Here is a 17,888-nt window from a genome sequence, read left to right on the forward strand (position 1 = left end):
GTGTTTATTGAAGATACTTAATAAAAGAGCTTGTAGTTTTATAATCTTGAGATGGAAGAATCTTCAGTATATATGACACTCAGATATCACTTTAGTGTAATTTGCCATTACCTTTTATTAGCATATAGTAATGAAACTTTTTTTGAGTGTAGAGTTCTGTGTATTTTTAATCATGTACATATAAAAGCTTCATGAAACCACCACCATAATCAGGATATTAAACAGTTCTATCACCCCAAAAAACTTCCTTATGCTATGTCTATAGTCAACTTTATTTTTTTTTTAAGATTTTATTTATTTATTTGACAGACAGAGATCACAAGTAGGCAGAGAGGCAGGCAGAGAGAGGAGGAAGCAGGCTCCCTGCTGAGCAGAGAGCCCGATGTGGGGCTCGATCCCAGGACCCTGGGATCATGACCTGAGCCGAAGGCAGAGGCTTTAACCCACTGAGCCACTCAGGCACCCCTATAGTCAACTTTAAGCCTTGGCATCCCCTGATCTTTTCTTCGTCATCATTTTTGCTATTTTCTTTTTTGAAAATTTTATAAATGGAATCATCCTGTATGTGATTTTTCGAGGCTGGCTCCTTTCACTCACCAAAATGCTTTTGAGATTCACCCATTTTATTACATATGTGGTTTGTTTTTTTATTGCTCAATAGTTTTCCATTATGTGCATGTACCATAGTCTGTTTATCTGTTCATCTATTGAAAGATATCTGGGCTGACTCCCGTTTTGACAAAGGGAGCTCCTGTAAATATTTATGTACAAATCTTTCATGTGAGTCTAGTTTACATTTCTTTAAAGTAAATACCAAATTGCTGTGTCAGTTTGGCTTTTTTTTTTTTTCTATGGATTATGCTTTTTTGGTATCATGTCTAAGAACTCTGCCAAATGTCAGGTCACAAAGATTTTCTGCTAAGTTTTCTTCTACAGTTTTATAGTTTTACATTTACATTTAGACATATGATCCATTTTGACACACACATACACACACACACACACACACATATGTTTATATATAAATGTGAGGTGTAGGTTAAGGTTCATTTCTACTGAATTATCTATTGAATTGCCTTTGCAACTTTGTCAAAAATCAATTGGCCGTATTTCTGTGGGCTACTTATGGGCAGTCTCTTCTCTTCTATTGATCTATGTGTCTTTTCTGTCTACAATACTACGCTGTCTTGATTAGTGTGGCTTCTTAGTAAGTCTCAAAATAGTGTGATTCCTTCAACTTTATTCTCCTTCAAAATTATTTTGCCTTTTATAGTCACGTTGCTTCTTGTTAAAAATTTTAGAATCTCAACTATATTTACATAAAATCATACTGTAAATATGAATATTATTATGTTAGGTGTATAGATTGTTTGAGGACCATTAACATCTTTACCATGTTGAGTCTTCCACTCCACTGACACAATATATCTCTACATCTATTTAGGTCTCCTTTGATTCATTTCATAATTTTTGTCATGTTCAGGGTATAGATTCTGTACTTATCATTTGAAAATATTTATTTGCTAAGCATTTGAATCTTAGGGAACTATGATAAATGTATTGCTTTTGAAATTTTGATTTTCTATAGTTCATTGCTAGAATATAGAAATATTGATTTTTGTGTGATGACCTTGAATATGGCAACCTTAGCTTATTTATTGGTTCTAAGAAATTTTGTTTGTGATTCGTTTTTTTTTTTGTTTGTTTGTTTGTTTTGTTTTGTTTTGTTTTAAGATTTTATTTATTTATTTGACAGACAGAGATCACAAGTAGGCAGAGAGGTAGACAGAGAGAGAAGAAGGGAAGCAGGCTCCCTGCTGAGCAGAGAGCCCGATGTGGGGCTCGATCCCAGGACCCTGGGATCATGACCTGAGCCGAAGGCAGAAGCTTTAGCCCACTGAGCCACCCAGGCGCCCCTGTGATTCGTTTTGATTCCTTTTTATTTTCTGCCTAAACAATATTATTTGTGAATACAATAACTGAAAATTTTCCCCTTCCTTTTTAATTTATCCTTCATTTCTTTTTCTTGCCTTATTGAACTTACTGGGTCTTTTCATACAATGTTGAATAAAAGTGGTGAAAGCAAAGGTGAAAACTTTTAGTCTTTCACTAGTAAGTTTGGTGTTAGTTATACTTTTTTTTTTTTTTTTTTTTTTTTCGTTTTTTGGTAGATGCTCTTTATACAGTTGAGGAAGTTTCCTTCTCGGATTTTGCTGAGAATTTTTACCATTGATAGGTGTTGACTTTTGTCAAATGCTTCATGTATTTTTAAAATTTCTATTTTTACTATTTTAATAATACAAAAATCTATTTTGTCTTCTTTTACTATCCATTTTCAACTCAACTTTCTTAGCCACTTGTAAGTGGTCATATCAAATTAATCTACTTCCACAAATAAAGAACTTACCCAATTTCAGCCAATATGGTTCAGTTTCAGTAGGTGCTTCCTTTTGGTCTTCCTCATGGATGTATATTTTCAGATCATGATTTGTTTTCTAGAGTTATAATAGGATGAGCAAATTTTAGAATATATAAATATATATTCTGATGTACTTTAGGAATAGTTTATTATTGATTACTGCTGACAAAAAAATCTGATTTTGAATATCACTTATAAATTGACTATAATCTGCTGAGTACTTTTGGAGAAATACATGGAGGGAAATAATCAAAGAAACCCTTCATATCATGCAGGACTTACCCACTTTGTGTGTCTCTTTAAGTGCTTACTTGCTTATTTCTTCATGTTTTCAGTACAAAGGAAAGTAAGGAGCATCTAAGTTTTCCTGTTCAGCAAACAAAATAACAATAAAACAAAAAAGTCAAACTAGGAAGGTGGACTCAGTTTGATAAGATACTTTGGATCTGTTTTGTTATGAGTGAGTAGTCACTAAAAATTCCCGCAGCCTTTGTCTTTTATCTTGACTGAAATAGATTAAGAAGAATCTATTCTTCTAAAAAGAATCACCTAAGTTTTTAACATGTTTATTTTGGAACTTTTCTGTAATGACCTACCAACTCCAGGTACTTTGAAAAAAAAAAAAAATTATATGTTTTCAAAGTAAAAGTTACTGCATTCAAATTGAGTTTGAAGGGAAAACATCAGTTTGTATGATTAGTTTGTATGGAAGAGGATAGTTTTCAAGAATTACAAATATTCATATTTAATTACTCTGCTGAAACCTAAAATGCCACAAGTGTCTGACCTCAAATTTTACTTTCTTCCTAGACTTAAAAGTTAAGATATAGATGTGTGCAAGCTAGAAATAAATTTTTAGAGTACATTATTGGAAAATATCTTAAAACCCATCTATTTCTAAATTAAATGATGCTGTGGTACATATGGCTTTTGTTTTGGGTCTATTTTCATTTTTCTATGCAAATACATTTATTTTATATTCAGATTAGTTTAAATGAATTTTCTGACACCCTTGGAGCCTGGATAATGAAAATGTTATTTTCTATATTAAAACCAGTGTGGTTTTTATAGTGAGTTAGTTATATGTTTGTTAAAGGCCAAATGGCTATTTCATTATAATAATTATAAACACACAGAACCTCTCACATTTCTACCTATTTTACTGGATAAATTCAGGCATTATTAGTAAACTTCTGCTATTCTGCTACTGATTAAGGTGCAAATTTTTAAAAGTTGTACTTTGTGAAGTTCTACAATAATAAACCAACCTTTCTTTTTTTTTTTTTTCAATTGCTTTTTACCTCTCTTCACCCTTATTCCTCCACAGTATATATATATATATATATATATATATATATATATATATATATATATATATACCTTTTTCTCTCTTTCTCCTTTCTATTTTTCTTTTGCCTTTCTCCCTGCTTTATTTTTCTCATCTTTCTTTTCATCTAAAATCCCTTTTTTAACGACTTCCTCTTGTGTTTCTATTTTCATCAAAATAACATTTGATGGCAATACTCTTGCTCAGTGTTCATCAAGCACCTGGATGCATTCATGCAAACACACATACACACGGGCACATGCACACACACACATAATTTAAAAACAGCTCTTCATTCAGTGGGGAAATGTATTGTATTTCTCAGTTTAAGTCCTCTATTTCATCAGAGCTGTTTAGAACTTTAGCAATAGGCAAACACCTTCAGATACTGTCCCTGTTAGAACAGAGGAAGGAAAATTTCCCAGTCTGTCTTCGTATGTCTAACTGAATAGGGATCCATAGCCTGTGATGCTCCACCTAATTAAAGCCATTAAAGTCACAAGGTTACTTACAATAGCACTTATAAAAACTAGAGTTTCCACTTTCACTTTACATTTTACTCTCTCCTTAATACCCAGGATTCTGTTTTTCTGAAGTATTCTAAGATATTCATGGCTTAGTCTTCAACTGACAACAATGATCGGTTACACGCATGTTTTTGACCAATTCAGCAGATCTTATTAAGTTAAAATGTGGAGTTTTTAAGTAATTGTAGTTTTAAAAATTGGAAAAAATCTTTTGCAAACATTTTGCCCCAGTATTTTTTTTGCCACTATTATTTAATTTAGTTTAATTCAATTTAATTTATTTTTTTTAAAGTAGGCTCTGTGCTCAGCGTGGAGCCCAACATGTGGCTTGACTCATGACCCTGAGATCAAGACCTGAGCTGATATCAAGTGGCACTTAACTGACTGAGCCACCCAGGTGTTCTCCCAAGCCCCCACCGCCGCTACTGTATTTACTAGAATATCATTATCCTTAAGAATTGGTAGTTTGCCATTATGAAAAGAAAAATGAAGGTGCTTCACAGAATCTAAAAACTAGTAAAACATGTTAATGAAAAATGTCTGCTACCAACTACTAGTTAAAATGGATTAGAAGTGAGACATGTATTGACCTTATTTATCTTCATCTTTGCGCTTTGATAAAGGTCAGTTGAACAACAACAGACAAAGAATATAGATTAAGACATTTATGAGGGTACTTCCTGTCCCCAAACTTTTAACAGTGAAACTTAGATAGTACTTTAAGCTATTACTCTTAACATATCTTTTTTTTTTTCCTTGCAGTAATATTTCAAGAAAGCCACAAAATCAAATTATTACATGGGAAGAAAAAAGAGTCCTGTTAGTTTAAATGAGCTTTATTTATAAGGAAAATACATATTGTACTACATTAAGCCTTACCTTGGGCCCTCTTCTTCATGAATTGCATGCTCCCGTGTCACTGATACTTGCAGGGTAGGTGATGTTGTATGAATCCGTGGCTGCTTCAGAGCACAATGGTGTGATATGAAGTGATGCAGAAAACAGGAGAACCTTTGTCGCTGAGTCAGCTGCAAGAAGAAGTGATGTGTATGAATGTACAGTATAGGGAGATCTATGAAAGATCTAGTATCTTTCTCCCAAAAGACTCTGTTCCGTGATACAAGGAGAATTCAGTTCTTTTTGGCAGACCTCCACATCAGTTTGGAAGCAGTAAAACAACCACAAAAACAAGCCTGGTTTCTCAATGTTTTTACTCTCAATATTTTAAGTAACATTTTATTTCTTGTTTTCATTTTACTTTGTTTTTAATAACCAGAAGTAATACCCATTTCCACTGCCTGCTTTGAGTTCAATGCCATAGTAAGAATGTAGATGAGAATGAATTATAGAGATGAGTCCAGCAATATGTGCCGTGCTTGTAATTGTTATTGGCAAAATTTGAAGTAAACGCCCTGTATCTCTTAATTGAGGAGTGGATGACTTTAAGTGATATTACTTCAAGGAGGGCATAGAATCCCAGCAGATGATGTAATTGTGTTAAAAATGAGTATTATTAAATAATTCACACTTTTAATGTGGAGAAATTAGGTCATTTTTCCACTCCTCCCACAAATGTTCGATCTTAATATTTAAGTAATGAAACAACACAGACTGTGTTATCCATCCTTGTGGTAACAGAGAATGCCAGTTATGACAGGCTCATTGTTTACTTTAACAGGTAATTTGTGGACCGGAATCATTTAATTGTTCTGAGGACATAATTACATGTCAGCAATTTCCAATTTAATTAAAATGTACCAATCTGAAGATTAAGGGAATTTTTGAATTATTAATCATTTTTCCACTAGGAAATCTTGTTGCTCTGCAGGAGATTTGTCCAGTGTACGACTACACGTATTTTTTTCCTTCTCTTTCGCAGACAGACAATTTTCCCGCAGAGCCCAATTACATGGGCAGCAGGCAGCAGTTTGTTCAAAGGTAAGGCCCATTAAATAACTTTCTCGGCTTCCCCATTTGCATTCGTGTCAAAATTGCTTTGCAAGAGACTACATTTCAGATTCAGACTCCTAGAGACAACACTTTCTCTTCTTTTTCTTTATATGTATTTCAGTAGCTCCACGTTTAAGGACCCAGAAAGAGCCAGCCTGAGAGACAGTGGGCACGGGGACAGTGATCAGGCTGACAGTGACCAAGACACTAACAAAGGCTCCTGCTGTGACATGTCTGTTAGGGAGGCACTCAAGATGAAAACTACTTCAACTAAAAGCCAACCACTTGAACAAGGTGAGTGAAGCCTTCCAATGCTTACAAAGTGTAAAGCTTAAGCAATCATTATAAACCTATTAGTACCGGAGTTGCAGTTTATCACGGTGGAATGGACCATTGATAATAAATCCAAAGAAACAGCAAATCCAGATCTTGTCCCAGAGAGAAAGCAGCTATTCAATTCCTCAGTAACAACAGAAAAAGGAAGGCCATGGATATTAGTCTGTAATCTCCTTAAAATGAGAACTTGACCAAAGTCGCTAGATTGTTCTTATCTTTATGGGCATTTCCTAACCTTTCCCATTTTGTGTTTATCAACAAGGAAAATAAGGCATATATTAGTTAGGTATGCGCATCTTAATATACTAGTTTACAAGATTAAATTTAGTAAGTTCACCACATTTAGGTAAAATGAAAACCTGATTGGAAATTTATAGCTCTTAGCAAGGTTTGTTTATTTTTAGCTTGAATTTTAGCCTCAAAGTCGTTATTCAAGAGTCAAATTACAGCGAAGCCAAAGTTTTGGCTCCTTTTTTGGATTTACATCTAAATCTGCAGGGATGTCAAATAAACACGTACTTGTGGGCCCTGATAGAGATATAATAAAGAAACACTTCTTAATAAATACATATATTTTTTCCTGAAAGTCTATCTTCAATTTTTTTGTTTTATTAGTTTTGATGTTTTTATCATTTCAAACACAAAGAAATATTTGCTAATGATTCACCCAAAGAAAAGTGAGCAACTCTTTTGTGTAAGACTTAGACCCTGTGATTGTGAATAGGTTTTTATGTCTTATCATTATAAAAAAGGAAAAGAACGACTGGATAAATCAATTTTAGAATTACAAATGCATTTATATTTGTTAATACTAGTTCTCAAAATACTAATAGTATTTAAATATTCTAATGTTTATTATTTCAGTTTTTTAATGAGAAACTACTTTTAAACTGTGTTGATGTAGTCATTTATTCTTCTAAGATATTTATTGGTTGACAATTCAGAGAAAATACATTTTGCCTGTAGTGCAGTCTGTCATATCATACATACTTCAACACATATCATGTCTATTAATTTCTCAGATCATATTGAAATTTTAATACACACATTCACACATATATAAATTCAATGCAGACATAAATGCATATGTTCAGTTTAATATATATTTAAATTTCTGTACTACAATTATGCTGTTTTTTTAAAAGTTGGCCTCCCAAAGGCCTTCTTTTGATAAGTTTTAACTGCCAAATATGCCATAGCAACTTTTTGTCTAATAATGCAACATTATGTTTTAAATTATTTTCAATAAAAGGTATTTGAATGCTTATGGAATATTTATAATTCCTACAAATTTGAATATTTACTTGAAGTGACTTAAGTGATCATGATGGGTTTTAATTATGTCATATTTAATATGTTAATTTTTTAGACAAAGTTTAAATAATGGGTTGTTGGATCTTAATATGTGAATACAGAACCTAACATAGATTCATCTATGTGTGTAATAAAGTGACTGACGGATAATGCATTGGCTACTTTTTGTAAAGCCGCATAGAGTAAGTAAAGAGTTTTGCATTTATTATATTTTCGTGAGAAACTTTGTTAACCAAAAAAAGTTTATATGCTGTTCACATTAACTCTTTAAATTTTTTTAACCACGTGAGTGATGTATTTGATGGGAAGGGGTAAGGATCCTTATAGAAAAAGGAAGGGGTTTTATTCATGTCTGAAGATGTACTTTATACTGAAAGTCTGTTTTTTTCAATTTCGAAAATAATACCTTAGGAAGGTGGCTGTTGTTCTTAGAAGAAAGTACATTTTGCATATATTTTAGTTAATGTTACACATGAAACAATTGCTAGTGTAAGAGTGGGAATGCTAATGCAAATGTCTCCTCTAAAACGAGTAGTTTCCACACATCCTTATTAATAAATATGGGAAAGATATTAGGAATCTGAAAGCCACACTTAGATAATCTGTAATAATGAATTACAGGAGAGATATTAACTTCTACTTTAAAACATTATTTTGGAGGATTAACTAAAGTAGTATTTCATTGATTTGCTGACTGTTTACTAATTCATTTATTTAATAAATATCTATAAATCCTTGTAATACATGAGGAGAATAGATTCTTTAGGAACATCAAAAATAAATTTGACTTGGAGTGTGCCTTCAAGAAACTGTATGTAACTAGTAGAGATGAGAAATCTCTCTTTCCTTCTCCTCTTTCTCTCTCTGTCTCTTGTCTCTCTCCCTCGCCCCCTCTCTCATCCCTCTTCTCTCTCATTTACCTCTGTCTGTCATCTTATCTATCTCGATGTCCATCATCTATATCAACTTTTTTTCCCCTTCCTTCCTTTCTTCCTTCCTTCTTTCCTTCCTCTCTTTCTTTCTTCCTCCTCTTTTTTCCTCTTTTCTTTCTTTCTTATCTATGTTTATATCAATATCCATTTACCTATCTAGATTGGAGGAGGACATTAGCATTTACTGAGTTTTTACTATTTCCTATAAACAGTGCTAGCTGCATTTCAATGTTAGCTTATTTAACCTCCAAACTCTAAAATTTTTATCTTGCATTTAAGAAAACTGAGCTTATGGGAAATTTATTAATCTGTTCAGCAGGTTGGAATATTATCCTTGCTTTAGATATAGCCAAACCTTGTGTCTTTTCTACACAACTTTGTCTCCAAATGGTAAAATTTGTTCAAATAGACAATCTGATCGACTTCTATGACTAGATACCAAATAAATATTGAAGAGTAAGTTAAAACCTGAGTTCATGTATGCAAACCTTAGGGGAGAACATCAAAATAGCTCATATGCATTGAATGAATCATTCAGCACTTAAAACTCATTATCCTATTTATTTTTCATTGCATTTATAAATAGGTAAGTAATGTTACTCTCACATTTAGTAGATATTAAGAAATTTTCTCAAATTTCTATAGCTGTAAGTAGTGAAGTCAGCATTAGAAATAAAATGGCATGCCTTCAGAGTCCCCCCACCTTACCCAGTGCTTTATACTATTCACATAATGAACAGTTTACTCAGAAATAATTTTAAAATGTTTGAAGAAGCAATCAGACATTGTCTTGGTCAATGTACACTGTTAATTTATTTGAAAAGCATCATGAGAAGCAATGCCAAATTAATTCAATGCACACTTATAAAAAATAATTTTCTTTAGAGATGAAGGATGATGACAACCGTCTTTAAGCAATTATCTCATGTCAGATTGCAAATATTAAACCCATTTTTAATACCTTTAAAATCTCCTAAGAAACAAAAGTAAATTTCTTCTTAGCAGAAAGAAACCAAAAACTAAACAAAAAGAAACCTGCTTATGAGTCTTTTTCTCTTCTAAAAATTTGTAGTAGTACCTTAACACATTTCAATTAAAAAAAAATCAGTAACATATTATAGTTTACATTTTTATATTAATTTAGTTGACTTCTTTCTTTGTTTAAATTTTTTCTATTAAGAAAGATAATGTTCTATTTCTAAATCAAAATATTTCTTTAACTTAGAAATTAGAATCAATTTCAAGAATACTCTTCACATTTTCAATGGAAATTTCTGTGCTAATAATGGTTTTCCTTTACAAAAGTCTTAGGCCTTTGAGATTTCATATTATTAGTTTAAATATTACTTTTTTCTTCTCTTTTGCCCAGATTTTTCCCATTAGTTCTGTTCCTGATTACTGTGTTTTTTTGCTTCCATCAACTTAATCATCCCAAATATACAACATTAGTATATGTTACTCATTATTTTAGCAAAAATATTTGAAAGGGTTCAGTAGTTAATTGAAAGAGTGATATAGGGCACTACAGCTGGGGATAGATTTAAGGATTTTATATTAATAAATCCTCTAATAGAAAGAGGTTATTTTAGTTTCTCAGTGGAATTTAAAAGATTCTTAAAGAATGTTCTTAGTTTCTTTCTATTTGATTGCATTTTTGTGCCCTTCTTCTCTATTTGCCAATTAGATTTTCTTCATGCTCCCTTTGTCAAATATTAATTATAGGTAGGTAGGTAGGTAAAACAATCCACTCTGACTTCTTTAAAGAAGTGCCTGTATCTCTGAATTTCTGTCCACTACAGAAGTCTGGTAAAGTATTTTGCTTGTTAGCAATAACGTTTTCTTCTTTAAAAAGATTTAGTAAGCCTTCCCTAAAATTCAGTAGTCTGTACCATAGTCTGTACCATTTCCCAAATAATACATGCACAGTGTTCAAAATGCTGTCTGATGATTTCTCTGAACTCTCTATTGCTGGCTTAGGATTGTTCTCAATTTTTTTCAAGGATAATCAGTCTTCTGCTATCTTTATAGTTGACTGAAACCAAGTTCTTGAATTGAAGCCAGACACTAGTGGAATAGCATCGCACATTTTAAGTGTTGACAGCCTTTGCTGCCATGGCAGCGGAAGCATCACCATCCGGGAATCTGACCAACCAGCTGTTGGTCCCTTCCTCTGTAACTGGATTCCAGGACTTTCTGATCCTCAGGAGGTGCTTCCTTCAAATTCTTTCTCATTTCTCCTTTTATTTAATTGCCTTATAAATTCTTTCTTTCCTTTTTTTATTTTTTCTTCCTATTCAGTTCTGTGCCTCTGCAGTCCTTTCTCTTCCACTAGAAAATCTGACTTCTTAAATTACATGCTGGGTTAAAAACATTTCACAATGGAATCCCTGATTAAAATCTAATAAAAATAAAATCAATGGAAAGTTGAGAATAATAGAAATACCAAATAAGCCAGGTTTGTTCCAGTGAATTCAGTTTTAAAACTAAATTACATTCTTAAGGGTTGCCTTCCCTCTTCCTAGAGGACATTCTGCAAAACTACAAAAACTAAAGCTAATGGATTTTTGTAGTTGTTGTTGCTCTTTTTTTTTTTTTTTTCAAGTCAGTGCTTGCATTTTGTTTGTGGACCCCATATCCAAACAGGATTAGGCTAGTTTAAAAGACTGCAGTATTTGTTATGTGATTTCAGTTTGGCGAGGCTCTGAGCCCCACTCTTTCACATCTCCCTCCCTAATTTACTGCATAATGACTGCAATTTCACCATATTTCTAATTATGCCTGGAAAGGAAACAGTTTAAAGTTTCTACAACCTATACTTTGCTGTGAAGGAATGACTTAAAAAAGAAGTAGTAGGGAAATGGGGGACTAAAAGGTGAAGCTCTTGTCCACCAAAATGGGGGTGAAACCATGCATACAGGATTTGGGAAGGGCTTATTGAGGCAGGATTAGGACACTGAACACAAGCTTGACCTACTTTGCAATTTCCCCTAGAACTGACCAGGAGTAGGAAAGTAACAGGATGGTACTTTTATATTCATTCTCAAGCTTCCATTCTGTTTTGGGTGCTGCACTACGGTTACTGCAGCTCTGACCCTTCCAATCCATCAGTGTCTTTCCCCAGACCTTCCCATAACAGGCAATAGCAAATTGCTTCTACAAAAGTATGGACATGGACGTGATGGCGACATCCATCCTCTCAGCAGCCACCTCGCAATCTCTGAAAATAATTTTTAAAAGAAATGCTGCTGTAAACTTATTAATAGTCAATTTGTCTTAGGAAGGAAATGGAAAATTACTTCCATATACAAGTAGGAAGAAAAGGAACTGTTGAATATTTAATGCCAGGAAGAAATCATTTACAAATTTTTAAAGACACTGCTGCTTTATGATTCAAATATATGGCATTTAAGAAATTGTATTATTTGCCAAGAATTATTCTTTTCAAGCCCAGTAAGTTTTTATTGGACTGCATTTATTTGAGAGCACGTTAATACCAACTTTTTTACCCTCTTGTGCTGTGTTTTAGGACTTGCAGAATTCATCTGGCTTTACATTTGACTGGATAAAATATTCCCCAAACTCTGAGCAGCTTCATTTTATTTTTGATTACCAAACTTTGCAAATGTCCCGTAGTTCACCTAACTTTAAAAGTTTCAATGACATCTCTTTTTCTCGTATGCAAACATCTGCTTCTAGAATCCAGCAGCTGGTATCATGAAAATAGAGAGATTTTATCACCCTCACATTTGTTCTCATCGTAAAGCCTCCCTAACAAGTGTTGCATGATTTACTATAGACTCAATGTGATTTTGAGATTCTCTTGCTTTTAGTAAGCACAGCAATGACTTTTGCTAAAACACTCCAATTTGGGAATGTTGGGGCAGTATTTCCCAAACTTTTAAAAACTCATTTTGCCTTGGGGGCAGGGACACCCTTCCCAGCCTTAGAATTACTGTGTCTTTCAAACACTTGGATACAGCCAGAGGTTTTTCCTTTAATGGTTTTTCAGAAGGACAGTATTTTTTTTTCACTTTTACAAGTAAAACTCTGTAGTAATATTATGAACACTTCTATGAAAATTAGAGTATGCCTGTAACCTATGATAATCTAGATTGGTTATCAGTTCATCTATTAATTAAGAACTATGAGAAAATATTGTTAATATGTCTTAAGCTTCTTCCAAATATTTTCCATTATTTCACTTGAAACTCATGTTCTACTATTGCAGGTTCTCTGTTCTTTTGAAAGCTATATTCAAAAACTAGCGTAGAAAGATTCCTAAAGTATAATTCCCGTTTTGTAAGAAAACAGACAGATTCAATGACTTTTTAATAAAGTCTTCAATTAGAGGCCGAGGTAGTACTAATTCTAGGTTTATAATCTGCTGGACTGGAGCTCTTTGCATTTTTTCATACCATTCCTAAAACACATAGTAGAGAGACCTTCGTGTCTCCAAAAAGGTGTTTCAGATTTGTCATCACACTTCGTTGCCTTATGAATCTAAAGATGTAAGCACTTAATGCTTGATTCTTTCTTATATATTGAATAGATACTTAATATGTTTATATGTTATATATATTGAATAAATATATTGAATAGAAGCTCCAAAAGGTAAAAAAAAAAAAAAAAAAATGTTTCATACCAAATATAGGCATTGACACTACTGTGTTATTTGTCACCAAGTCCAAGGATGCATATATTTCTTGTCTGGGGACAAGATCTACACTAACTGTGTGTCTCATGGCTCTGGAAGAGATTTTCATTCACTCATTTATTTAATCACTTATTTTTCCTTTTAATGAACAACTGTGCCAGGGATAGAAGATGAGTTAATGCACAGGCTGGGTTCTCAAGGAGCTCATACTGTAGTAAGAGAACCTGACATATAAACCATGAGGTTGGTGCAGTGAGAGATATACCCTGAGTATTCATGGAGTCATGAGAAGGAAAATCCAGCCAGGATTTGGGGAACAAAGAAAATTCTTGGAGAAGGAGTTATTGGAGCTGATTTTTCCTTCAGAAAATGTGTATCTCACCTGGCCCAATGACCTTTGGGGATGGAGGATGACAAGGCTCTCTCAGAAACACAGACGAAGTGAAGCAACATGTTGGATGCATGGGAGTAGGAAGGTGTGAGACTCAGAATGGGGCATGTAAGACTGAGAGTCTGAGAAGCTCAGTGATGGGACAATGGACCGGGCCAGGAGCCATTGGAGGTTCAGGAGGTAACAGTTCAAAGTCTCATTTAAAGAGATTATTGTTATGTCAATGACTGGGGAGACAGGGATATGCTTAGGAAGCTGGGGAAGTAGTCCAAGGCAAGGCAAAATGAGGCCCAGAGTAATAAAGAAGTAGCAGGAATGGAACTAAATGAAAGATTAGAAACTCCTTTTAGTATATGACACACTTTTATGATTATAATTAATTGCTCAGCATTCATTTAAAATTGATTTTGGGATAAAAGTTTCTAAAGAAAAAAATAATTTGATACTCAAATAAATGGAGTAGAACTTGAATTATTTAAGTATGTTTCTGTGTAATTTATACCACATATATTCGATTGGCACATAAATATTTGAAACTTTCAGCATTTTCTCTAAACGAACAATGCTTATTTGCGTGCTGGAATTGACTTGCTAAAGAAACTTCACCATCAAAGATGATAGGTAAAAACAAAAACAAAAACAAACTTCAGTTAACCAGATCTTTGGGAGAAAGTTTAGAAAACAGTGACAAAGTATAGGGCGTGGTGTCATAATTAATCTTAGCATCATAACTTGGGTGACTGAGTTCAGTTTACTAAAGTGGCAAAGATAGGGTGAGGGCACCACTGGGAAAATACTTGGGAAGTAAAAAGAGTTTCCATGAATATCAGAAGAGGCTACTAGAAATTATAGTTTGGCAGTCAAAGTAGAAGTTAAGAAGTGTAAATTTGGAAGCCATTGACATAGGATGATACTTAAAGTATGTAAATCAATGAGAAAGATCATTGCAAAAAAAGAATCCAAGAGATTGGATTCTGGGATTATTGTAAGGAAAGGGTCCAGGACTAAATCCTAAAGAATTTAGAAGTTGGGAAGGGAGAAAGTTCAATAATTGTTCAACCTGACAAGAAACATTTCTGAATACTTTGTGACAACCCAAAATCCAGAGACCTTGTAGATGAGTTATGTGACTAAAACCTCGAGTTTTTAGATTTCATCTCCAGCCACATGTAATTGAGAGCCAAATTAAAACAATACATTAAATAAAGTTGGATAATACTGCTTTTGTTAAAAACAGTATCTCAGATACTGAGATAGTTATAATTTATGATTCAAAAAACTAGTTTAGTGTAAAGTCCCATATATGTGACCTGGTACCATGGGCATAAATAAATAACTTCCAGAGCTCACTCACTTTGAAGGAAGAACATTCACTTGGAACCAAATGTTTTGAATTTTTAATGTAATTCAGTAACACTTTGTATAGTATCATTATGTATCATCATATATCTTAGGTGCTATGTTGTATATTTATTCAGCAAATATTCTTTGGGTTTCTGTTATATACCAAGTACTCCTCCAAGTGTTGAGGATTGAATAGTAAGCAAAACGTACATTCCCATTTACAGTGAGCTTACATTCAAATGAAATTCTCAAGTGAACCCTTTTGAAACTCACAAAACCCATTTTCACAGAACTAGTAATCTAGTAATGGAAGTAAAACATACACCAAAAATATAGTAAGATGTAGAAAATAATGTGCTATTGATTAGGTATATACAAAAGGGTCTGAGAGTTTCAAAAGGAGGAGTAGAATACTGATAATTATTTAATGAAGACTTCATACAAGAGATGAAATTTGAGCTAAGATTTAAGGGATGAAGAAGCTTTTTACTTTCAGAGGTAGAAGAAACACCCAAGTACATAAACACATACATGGGATATGGGAAGTGTATATAATAATTTAGGGAATAATGAGTAGTCCAATGTGTCCAGAAGAGAAGGGACAAAAGGAAGAAATGCCAGTGAAAACAGGAAAGAGGTGGTCAGTAAGGGAGGGAGGAAGTAGGAAAGCCGTATCACCACGGTAGCCAGAGATAGATAAGAACAAATATTTTGATTCTTTAGAGAAATCCAAGAAAATGAGGCTCAAGGAATAGTTATGGAATCTGATAACTGACAGATCACTCTTGATTTCCATGAGAGAAGTTATAATGGAGTAATAAAAAAAAAGAAAAAGGATTTCAAGATAGACCATGAAGTAAGGTCAGAAATTGGAGACAGCAATTTCTCTGTTATTTCAAAACCAGCAAATAATGGAATAAGGGAAAGAAAGGGGAAATAGTAGGTAAGAAAGATGGTATTATGAATGGAAACGCTTTAATTATTTAGGTAACTAACTCTTAATATACTGGCGCAGAGGATCCAATTAAAAGGAAGTACTGGAGGGTTGGGCTGGATACAGAATATTCATTGGAGTGTAATGGAGATGCTAGCTTTAAAGTAAAGATCAACTCTTTTTCTGTAAAAGAAAGAAAAGAGAATTAAATGAAAAAGATAAACAGCAATGTAAAGGTAAAGGGGAATTCATAATAGGTGGGTCCAATCTTCTCTATGAAGTATAAGGCAAGTTCATCAATCTCATTATTTCATATAAGCATTTATATTATATAAATGACCTCAACTTTGTGAAAAGCCAGAGGAGATCAGGAAATACCAAAATACTCTACTCCAAGGTACACATCTGTCAAAAACAGATATAACTGTTATTTTATATTTATAATTATTAAAAAAAACAAGAAATAGGAATGTCATATCACAGAATAAATGTATATATTTGTATTTGATAACTGTATAGCCAAATATATTAACATATTCAAATTTGCTTCTCCTATATTTTCTAGTCTCATTGCTTGAGTAAATTTTTGAAAGCAGATGTTTTGTTATGTATCTTAAAATTCTTAGAACAAGATGCTTTCCAGAATTAGGAATTTTTCAGATTTTGGAAAGGTGATGTAATGCATAAATCATATATCATGTAATCTCCCCACTGGAATCTATGGCAGTACTCACAATCAAACACATTACATTTTGTAGTAAAGAAGGCTGAATATTTACACAAAACGGACAAAAAGAAATAGTTCATGCCAGTTCAAGTCAGTTTTTACCACCATATGAGTAACCACCATTTCCAGATCTGAAATATTTTTGGATTTCTAAATTATGGACAAGGAATTGTAGACTTGTACTTAATTTGCATGTTGGGGCTTTTGCTTCCTTACATTCTTGACAACCAGTTATACTGCTGATGACTCAAGTAGTAACAATGAAAAAAATTATTGTCTACTACCTGGAGAAATTATTTAATCCAGTTTCCTATTAAATCATAAGAGAAATGTACAGTTGGGGTCTTGCTTCAGACCAAATATAGAATAAAAAAGTCTATCACCCCTGTAACAGTTTTAATGTGATAAATATTTACTTTGGGAAGCTAAAAAATAATCTAGAACATGAAAATATTACTGCTTCATAAGCTCCTTTCAGGTAGTATTTTCAGAATTTGCAGACTGATAACAAATGTACCCACTTCTGATACAGGATATATTTTTGAAACAAAATACATATTTCATGGAGATTGATTTGTCTGCTCTGGTTTTTATTTTCTTTGAAGTTTTGAAAATTCATATTGAGGAATGAAATTATTTTATTTTGGTTTTCTCCTAGTCATTTCCTTCCTAAAATTAATTACTGTGTTTATTACATAATTTCCTTTATAGAGACATATGATCTTTTGTCCCTACAAAGTAACATTATTTAAGTATTTAAGAGACTGTTGGCAAGAAAACTTTAGAAAATTTTAATACATGCAGAATGACTTTGTGATATACATAAGCATTGTTCCACACTGTTGGAAAACAATAGACAATAGTTTGAATCTTAAGCAAATCTATCTGATAATTTTTTTTTAACTCATGGAGTTCTATTGTGATTGTTTCTCAGGAGTGGATTTCATAACCATTAATTAAAACATGAGTACATTAATTCAACAAATATTATTTTAGCACTCATGTATTTGACACTCTACCTTCAAGATATTTA

General features: G+C 33.0%; 1 protein-coding gene across 3 annotated transcripts in view; it reads left to right on the forward strand.

Moving 5' to 3' along the window:
- Positions 1-17,888, forward strand: part of LOC111146992 (protocadherin 17) — a 93,661-nt gene that overhangs the window by 29,251 nt on the left and 46,522 nt on the right. The window contains exons 2-3 of one of the 3 annotated variants that reach the window (XM_022502815.1): positions 6,153-6,211; positions 6,345-6,517. In XM_022502815.1, the coding sequence (XP_022358523.1) occupies positions 6,153-6,211; positions 6,345-6,517 (232 nt within the window). The remainder of the gene's footprint in view (positions 1-6,152; positions 6,212-6,344; positions 6,518-17,888) is intronic. The other 2 variants (XM_022502816.1, XR_002640578.1) reach the window with 2 other exon arrangements.

Source organism: Enhydra lutris, unplaced genomic scaffold, assembly GCF_002288905.1.
Source record: "Enhydra lutris kenyoni isolate GAN:26980312 unplaced genomic scaffold, ASM228890v2 scaffoldscaffold15, whole genome shotgun sequence".
Lineage (NCBI taxonomy): Eukaryota > Metazoa > Chordata > Mammalia > Carnivora > Mustelidae > Enhydra > Enhydra lutris.